The 9,655-nt window shown below is 36.7% G+C and overlaps 1 protein-coding gene across 3 annotated transcripts in view; it reads right to left on the bottom strand.

The window, feature by feature from the left end:
* Window positions 1-73: 73 nt before the first annotated feature.
* Window positions 74-9,655, bottom strand: part of LOC123747318 (citramalyl-CoA lyase, mitochondrial) — a 28,034-nt gene continuing 18,452 nt past the window's right edge. For all 3 annotated transcript variants that reach the window (XM_045729434.2, XM_045729435.2, XM_045729436.2), the window contains exons 3-9: window positions 9,365-9,559; window positions 8,508-8,703; window positions 6,102-6,215; window positions 4,943-5,004; window positions 3,735-3,851; window positions 3,295-3,385; window positions 74-509 (exon numbers count right to left, since the gene is read on the bottom strand). In XM_045729434.2, coding sequence (XP_045585390.1) covers window positions 3,299-3,385; window positions 3,735-3,851; window positions 4,943-5,004; window positions 6,102-6,215; window positions 8,508-8,703; window positions 9,365-9,559 — 771 coding nt within the window. In that variant the 3' untranslated portion in view covers window positions 74-509; window positions 3,295-3,298. The remainder of the gene's footprint in view (window positions 510-3,294; window positions 3,386-3,734; window positions 3,852-4,942; window positions 5,005-6,101; window positions 6,216-8,507; window positions 8,704-9,364; window positions 9,560-9,655) is intronic.

The following is a 9,655-nucleotide window of genomic DNA, read 5'->3' as shown; positions in this document are numbered from 1 at the left end:
CTTGTTTGATACTCCTCAACAATTGTAAATTGGTTTCTTCTCTATCATGTTAGGTAAATTAGGCAAGTTCTCATACATTTTGAACCATCTATTATCATTGTTTATTTTCTTTTACAATTAGTGTACATATTCTCATTAACTGCCATAGGTAGCTGTGTGCATAGATAATAAAAATAATACACAGTCTTACCCTTACATTTGTAGTATTACCTGTTGCCAAAATGTCCAGTGTTCACTATGTACACAATCTGCAATTAACTTTATATTTTCCAGATAATTTCTGTACTAGTACAGACAGCCTGTATTTTTGGATAATGTATTTGTTGCGCAAATAATCACTTGTGCCAAGATTAAAATGTGCCAGTAATTTTTGGTTTCAGGCAATGTTGTGTGGATTGTTCGATGATCCGCTGACCTACTACAGTACACCATCAGGTTCCCACACAGATCATATTTCTTGCATTATTGCACTTTCCAAGCATTCTCTTCATATTGTACTATATTTGTATCTAGAAAGTAAAGAGAGCATTAAATAATAAGATAAGTGATTTATTGTGAAAAAATTTACTTTTGTAGGGCTTATTTCGCAGATGACCGAGTCACAATAACGAGGCTGAAGATATGATGACCAAACCGCACCAGAAGATGAAGAGACGACAACGTTTCGGTCCATCCTAGACCATTACCAAGTAGGCTGTGATGGTAGCGAGGGAGACACGGGCAATAAATAAGGCAAGAGTGAGATTAGGAGAAGGTAAAGAGAAGGTAATTCCTAGAAGGCAAGACTAAGGCAAAAGGTAAGACCTGGAAGAATGGCACGAATGGGATGGGTGTAAAAATGGGGTGAAGGAAGAATGGGATAGTTAAGAATGAGAAGAGAAAGAAAAGGGAGTAGGCTTATGTCAGGTCACATTTGTTAGGAAGGTTAAAGCATTCGAGTATGTACTGTGGAAGGGAAGAGTCGGCAACAACAAAGCCAGGACAGGTTGTATACTGGGTAGGTTGTATATCAGAGCCAGTTTGACAAGACGGCATCTGTGAAGAGTAGAGGCAGGAAAGATTATTTTAGAAGACCACTCAATAGGATTAGAATCCCTAACATGACTGAAGAGAACATTTCGCGTCTGCAGACTTTGACACTTCTTTTGTGTTCCTTAAGTTTATTATTTAGTGTACGGCCAGGTCCCTAAAGTATTGGAGAGGACAAGACAAACAAGAAATAGACACCAGCAGCATTAGAAGCAGGAGCAGCAGTGCGAGCCAGATTACTACGAAGAGTGTTAGTTTGTTGAAAGGAGAACTTTATGTTTAGAGGATAAAGGGTATTAGTGTGATTTTTTAGTTTAGATATGAAGGAAAGGCAGAGCACAGTGGTAAGTGTTGGAAATAGGTTTGAGATGAAAGAAATTTAATTTAGCTTGAGAATAGGTACAGTTGATAATATGTAATGGGTAGCCAAGGCAAGAAAGAGATTTGTAAATAAAGGAAATCTCAGAATCAAGAAACTGAGCGTCACTGATGCGTAGAGCATGAAAGAAGAGAAAGACGAACACTTTCCTTAACAGGAGGATGGTAGGAAGATGTATATATATACCACTATGCATGGGTTTGTGGTAAACAGGTAAAGTGGAACAGGACACAGCTGTGAACATAATGTTCATGTTCACAGCTCTATGTCCAGTTTCTCTGTCTACTGCAAACCCATGCATAATGCTATGTTCATATTTCTTTTCCTACCATCCTCCTGTTAAGAAAAGTGTTCTCATCTCTCTTCCTTCGCGCTCTGCGCATCAGTGAACCTCAGTTTCTTGATTCTGAAATTTCCTTTATTTACAAATCTCTTTCTTGCCTTGATTACCCATTACATATTATCAACTGTACCTATTCTCAAGCTAAATTAAATTTCTTTCATCTCAAACCTATTTCCAACACTATTACCACTGTGCTCTGCTTTTCCTTCATATCTAAACTAAAAAAATCACACTAATACCCTTTGTCCTCTAGACATAAAGTTCTCCTTTCAACAAACTAACACTCTTCGTAGTAATCTGGCTCGCACTGCTGCTCCTGCTTCTAATGCTGCTGGTGTCTATTTCTTGTTTGTCTTGTCCTCTCCAATACTTTAGGGACCTGGCCGTACACTAAATAATAAACTTAAGGAACACAAAAGAAGTGTCAAAGTCTGCAGATGCGAAATGTTCTCTTCAGTCATGTTAGGGATTCTAATCCTATTGAGTGGTCTTCTAAAATAATCTTTCCTGCCTCTACTCTTCACAGATGCCGTCTTGTCAAACTGGCTCTGATATACAACCTACCCAGTATACAACCTGTCCTGGCTTTGTTGTTGCCGACTCTTCCCTTCCACAGTACATACTCGAATGCTTTAACCTTCCTAACAAATGTGACCCGACATAAGCCTACTCCCTTTTCTTTCTCCTCTCATTCTTAACTATCCCATTCTTCCTTCACCCCATTTTTACACCCATCCCATTCGTGCCATTCTTCCAGGTCTTACCTTTTGCCTTACTCTTGCCTTCTCTTTACCTGCTCCTCACCTCACTCTTGCTTTACTTATTGCCAGTGTCTCCCTTGCTACCATCACAATAGGCCTGATAAATCCAGGATGGACAAAAACGTTGTCTCCATCTTCTGGCGTGTTGTTTGGTAATCTTATTTTTCCCATATACTGTACTGTAATTTAAACTTAATTTGCATGACTATGATTTTCAGAAATACTACCCCACTTGAATAGTTTTGTTCCAATCCTTGAATGTTGCATTTACTGCATGAAGTAGTGGAAGCGTTTACCTTTATGCGAGATGCTGGTGTGGTATGAAAGTCAAAATTAGAACAATAAAGGGGACTGATATTCTTGTTTAACTTTTTTGTTTGGATTGGGGGGGGGGGGGGACAACAATCTAGGGTGGAATTTTATAATGGCAACAGCATGCGTGATAGTTAAACAAAATGCACTGATATCTTTTGAACAATGATTTACTTGACAGCAAAGAGTTACAAAAACTACACTTTCTGCACCATTCTGAGGTGCCATTTTGGTCAATGTGATAACTGTAATATTATTTTATAATTTCAGAAATAGTCCATGACTAAGCTACACAATTTAATATGCCTTTGTTCATAAAATTTGACCGCAGTTTCTACATTCACCTACGCATATCTGCATTAGATTTGTTATTGAAGTTCTGTGGGGTCATTATTTCCAAAGTATATTACTATCTTAACCAAATTATCTCCTCTCAAATATATCCACTTAGACAAAAAATATATACATACATGTTTATGTATTGGATGCCAATTGGAGAACATTGCGTGCTTGTAGTAGTAGTGGCATGTCGATCATATGGCCTCGGAAAGTGAAGGCTCCCTGTGACAAAAAATTATTAGAGTATACCAAAAAGAAGACGGATAGTAAATTATACAAGATTGCCTACATCAAACTATCATTCATAACGTAATCTGCAACTCACTGGAATAGGAAGTGGGGGGGGGGGGGATGCCTCTGGCTTACAAATTGGCCATACAAGATTAACTCAAGAATATAGCACATTTCAGGGATAATTATAGAGGAAAACATTTCTGTAAAAGTACAAAGTATTGAGGCAACTATTATGCTGTTTTAACTATTACTGCGATAGACAAGTATGTTGGCAAACAATCATGTACATTATTCCTGTTCTTAACTGCAGACATTCACTGAAACATCCATCACATACCTTTCCTTCCTGTTGATGCTGTTCAAAGGCACGCACAAGACTTGCTGCCCATTCCACCTTCTCTGGCCGTGGTGAGAAGGCTTCCTGCACCACTGGTACTTGATCCGGGTGGATTACCTGCAAGTTAATAACTTAAATTATTTTATAATTCCTTACAAGTTGCTTTCCATAAAAACAAAGTAGTCTGCTAAGGAATTATTCTGAATGAGCAATTTTACATAATTCATTTAGTAGGATTTTCAAACAAATAGAATACAGTAGAAAATCAGTGTTCTATACCATAAATTCAGAGGCTACACTTTAATTTCACAATATAGTATAAAAGATTATGCATTTATCCAATGACCATGATTTAACTGGCACCAGCCACCTATATCATTTCTTGGCAAAGTCTTTTAAAACGTCTGAAATTGGGCATCTTTCTGCAAATGTCAAGATCTATTAAGTCTGGCCATTGCATAGGCCATTTATGTATATATTTTGCTAAGTTGATCATCTAGTTTAATCACCTACTAAAGATGCTATTGAAAAAAACATGTGGATGACTGCTGAATATAGTAAACCTCATATTTGTATAAAGTAAGTTTAACACCTTAACAATCGTGATAATACACATCTAAAGATATTAGGTAAAGAAATTTTTGAGAAGCACTAAAAAGCACCTGGATCACATCCTCTTAAGTGACATGTGAAAAGCTAACCTTGGTAAGCTTGGAGGAAAGTCTCAAGACAAATCTTTAGTATCTATCTTCACACTGCTGCCTGGCCTGATAATTTTCAACTGTAAATATGGATAAGTCAAATGACCTGCATTTGACAATGAGAAAATCACTTATCTGCCTAAACACATCATAATTTTTTTCCAGGAATTCTACCTTTGCTACAAATATTAACACGATTCCAAGTAATCATAAAAACAAACCACAAGCCCAGAAGACTATGCAGCACCATGTTACAAAATATTAAAAAGTTTAATTTTTCAGCCATGTTATTGTGACTCCTCATCTGCATTAAAAAGTTTCTAGATAACATTCAGAATATTATAAATGCTGCCGTAGAGCTCTTTATCAAGTTTGTGTTACTCCTCCACATTCTCTTCCCAATTACTTTCTCCAGAATTTTGCAAGGAATGCACGTTAGCAACATTGGTCTACTGTTCCCAACATTACCTATCCTGTCCTGAATACTGACGTTCTTGCATCACTAACCTGTTTGCCTGTAAATCCCATACCAGCTCCTTCTTCACTTTGTGTTCGGAGTCCATCAAGATCTGTGAACAAGAAAATGTCAAGATATTAGGCATGCATATTTGAGAAGTACATTCTACCATTCAAAGTGAGAGAAGCTACTTTCAAGAAAAGCTCTTAATATCATCAGTTTGAAGTACATTTCACTCAAACAAGGGGAATGGATGTAACATAAAATTGATTTGGGTCCTTTGTTTTGAGAACATAATCACTGTTCACCAACATCTAAAATACAGAACAGTATAAAGATCCTTCGTTTCATAACTAGTAGATCACAAAAGATCTTTATAGTCCCAAGACAGTGAGTTGAACTGCCAGACAAAATGGGGTAATAAAACTGATAGAGGTATTAATTTAAATACTTGGAGACAGTGTTTCATAAAAATGGAAGTATGGAAGAGGGGTAATAAGAAGTAATGAATAGGAAAGTCATCAGCATGATGAATACTGTATTATAATGAAAGGATGGAATGTCTGCATATAAGTAAAGAAAGGACAGAGATAGTATACTACTCCCAGCCTTAACATGCCAAATTTGGGTACAGAAAGGGGCAGTTCTAAGGGAAACGAGTAGATTTTTTTTCATTTAAAAAAGCATGTGATATAAGTTAACTGGAATTGTTGGCCTTCCCTACCCAGAGAAAGTAAATAGCCTCCATTAACACCTTTGATATGTAAAGTAATTGCATTTGCCCAGCAAGTGCATAAAGTGAGTAGAGTTCAAATGCCTAGAAAAATGTTTCTACATCCTAAATTTTTTTATCAATTCTCTTGGATAAGGCGCATGAAGCTACAGGTATCTGATGACAACAGAATTATCTCTTCTCATAGTAGTTCTCCTGTAATAAAAACTACCCACAATGTCCATCACAGAACCTCAATATTCAAATCACATGCCTATTTCCACTACTGTACTGTAGGTTGTACCTCACTGGGTGTACACTACAGCCAGAGAGGAAATTTATCTTCCGAGATTTCTGCAGGACTTCTTCAGGAACACTGCTTTTCAGTGTTTTTGGTTTGTCTGCACACAGTGGTGACCTGTGGGAACTCTAGTAGCAGTGCAAACATTTAGTACTATGGTGTTAATTTGTTCACTTAAATACTTGGATCTCCTTACCTTTATAATCAATATATACCAGGTCAACAGCTTGCAGTTTAAAAGCTTTTGCTACTGTAACAACATACTGCCGTGCAAAGGTTAATTCTCCTGCTTCATTTGTCCGTGTTGCACCTGTAATAAACAGAAAATGTGACCAAATTAAAATAAAGCTATTGATACAAAAATCACAAGACTTTAAAAGTTCTGTTGGATGAATTCTGTTGCTTGAAATATATTATAATTTTCTCCATCAAATATCCTTTTTAAAGAGACTCCTATTTCTCACACATTTTTATACTGTTGACAATTTCTTTCATACCTTTACATTATTGGCAACCCATCTAATGCATGCATACAAATATGCCTTTAAGTACCTAAATAAGATGCATTTCTGCTTTTAAAACTGTTAGTTATTGGAAGCCATCATCAGAGCTTTGGATTTTATATATGCACAAATGTGGTGTAAGGTAGTCCTAGATTAGGTCTAATTAAGTGCCTAGGTTTCAATGTTTCTTTCACACCCATCTTATGCCAATCAGTTTTAGAACTCGTGGAATTTTTAACCATAATATTGCCCGAGAATTAACAGTTTTGTTAATTTTGACTATTAAACAGTTTTACTTTAGACCAAGTATCACTGCAGAAATATTAGTTTCCATCTATACACAATGATGGACCACATTTAGTTGGGCTCCTACCCTTTGGCCCAAGAAGGGATTGCATAAGTCACATTCAACAACAATTCAGTTCAACATAACATGACTCTTGCCAACTCTTTTCCCTACTCCTTCCCATCCTCATCCGCGATCAAAACACAGCAGTACCCGAAGGTAATTGGGTTACAAATAATAGTGCGATTGAGAGATAAAAGCCCGAAAGATAAAAACAGAGGTATGACACAAAAATTTATATCATTTCTGATGCTATTGTACAAAGTATAAAGATGGTTGTCAAAGATACCATCTTCTCCATTCTTAAAGCTTTCTCAATGTAGGAGTAAAAGTATACAAGTACTGTACTCTACTGCATTTAGCAGTAGGGTAAACTGAACATATATCTCTGCCAAGGCTATTGTGGTCATGTTTGACTCTCAGTTCTGTGCAAAGTGCTATTGCATACATAATACCTGACTGTAAACTCATGACCTGGTACCGAGGGAAAGTGTCCTCTGATCTCACGCAACTCTGGGGAACTTGGTTTTAAGTTGCATGTGGACGGCTAATTTGGCCTGCACCGACAGTGATCAATTGATGTTTATTTCTAAGTGAACAAATGTGGAAGTATATATGGTATACAGGTAACTTTAATACAATGCATATTTTCTTTTGTACTACATGTGTTTAATTTTACAATACTGTACAGTATATGTTCCTCAGTTCATATGTTGCTTTGGTTGCAAAATCCACATTTAATACTTTTTCTTTCAGTTAGTGGATGTGATTTTGTTGTGTATTATTCCCAAAGTCTTAACTTGTCCGTAACATATCTTCCTAACGTCCATTTTTCTGAACAGTACAGAAGCAGACCATGAGAGTTTACCAAAGTTTATCACCTACTGTTGTCTGTAATGTGTTTCCCTATAGTCTTTTTGGTAGTCTCCCATTCCATAGCAGTCTGTATACAGCAACAGAAACACTAAAATATAATGATGAACAATTGTTTTCTTTTCCCTCATTGTCTGCCAGTTCACTACCCAGTACAAGTGCAATATTTAATGCTTAACATGTGTTCTGTACAGCCATTGCTGGGTTTTTACTACCATCTTGAGGTTATCTTGAGATGATTTCGGGGCTTTAGTGTCCCTGTGGCCTGGTCCTTGACCAGGCCTCCACCCCCAGGAAGCAGCCCGTGACAGCTGACTAACACCCAGGTACCTATTTTACTGCTAGGTAACAGGGGCATAGGGTGAAAGAAACTCTGCCCACTGTTTCTCGCCGGCGCCCGGGATCGAACCCGGGACCACAGGATCACAAGTCCAGCGTGCTGTCCGCTCGGCCGACCATAATTGTACTTGTATTATATTTCTCCATGCACACACTCCATTCACTTCAAGAGTAAAAAATATGAAGCGTTGCAAAAAAAGTACCTTCTGTCACTATGTTAGCACATGTCCAGTGAGGTAAATTCTAACTAACCTATCATACTTGTCTATCTACCTGCTCTAAGGAGGTATACATAGCTAGAAAAGTTGTGTATTTGGGGTCATACACTATGATTAAAAGGAACTTTTAATGTGTTATACAACATTTTTCTTTTAAAATTTTGAAAATATTAAAAAAAAAAAAGTTATCCTTGGTATATAAATGAAACCATTTATCCTTTAAAATAAGTCTTAAGACATTTGGCAACCTTTCATCCAAGATACTGATCTTAACTATTTTCTCAATACTCCGAGGATATTTTGCCTTTATATCTCATTCTCACCAATATCAGCACAAAAATCATCTGACCCAAACACAATGCCATCAAGGTCGAAAGGAGCATCTCTGGACAGCTCAACTCCACGACGACAAATTTCTGGGAGACTGAGGAGTGATTCTGCAGATTCTGTGAAGATTATGAGACGCAGCTTTTCTGAAGAGTTGTGACCCTTCATGACAAACTTCAGCTTATCTGTAAACTGGTAATAACAATATTACTATCAGAATCACAATTACTAGAAATAAAAGCTCAAAACTTGGTACAAAGTACTGTATTTCAAGAATGAGAGACAGTACATGAGTACCAGACAACAAAAATCTGGTACAGGTACACACACATTATTGACAATGGTTGATGAAGAGCTAAGCTTACTTTACATTACACTGTACAATGCTACATTACAGAAAATATACTTGTGTATATTAAACTACATTAGGACTTGTTATATACCATACCGTGGTGAAAAAACCCAGATCCTGTGGATTTTGCAAAATTAGTATGATGTATAGTCAAACTGAATGGAGACAGTACTGTATACACTAAAAAAAATAAAAATACTGTACTTAAGTACAGACGAGTTAATTATATTGTGTACTTTAATTCACTGGCAATACAACAGCTGTTACTGTTGGTAGTACAGGAGTGAAGTCAAGACAAATAAATACTGGCATGGATCTTATATAAAATGGAAAGTGACAGGGAAATCAGCAGGGGGAGGGGAGTAAAAATATGAAAAAGCAGTACTGCATGTACATTTCTAAGACCTGGTTTCAATATAAAGACAAAATATATGCTACTGATATTTCATATGTTGCACGATATAGTGAAACTATAGGTTAAATTTAAAATATGTACAGTACCCATTCAAGGTGCGCAGGAGAATCTACTTTTGGGAGGTGTATGGTGGATGGAAGATACTTTGCCGATAGAATCTCCTGCATATCTGCTTCACACAGTCCACTTTCTACACTGTTAAAGCGAACTGAACAGTCTTTTCCAGTAAAATCTATTTCTTTAGAATGTAAAACATGATGGATCTTAGATCTTGCCGATTCCTGAAAATATTAGTAATATTAATAATAGCAACAAGTTTTTATTTATTTTTTATTTTACAGTGCACCTTAAGGAACCACTGCTGGTGTTAAGATTAA

This window comes from Procambarus clarkii, chromosome 94 (genome assembly GCF_040958095.1).
Source record: "Procambarus clarkii isolate CNS0578487 chromosome 94, FALCON_Pclarkii_2.0, whole genome shotgun sequence".
Lineage (NCBI taxonomy): Eukaryota > Metazoa > Arthropoda > Malacostraca > Decapoda > Cambaridae > Procambarus > Procambarus clarkii.
Note: the sequence above shows the minus strand (reverse complement) of the source record. Positions and strands in the feature narration are given on the sequence as shown.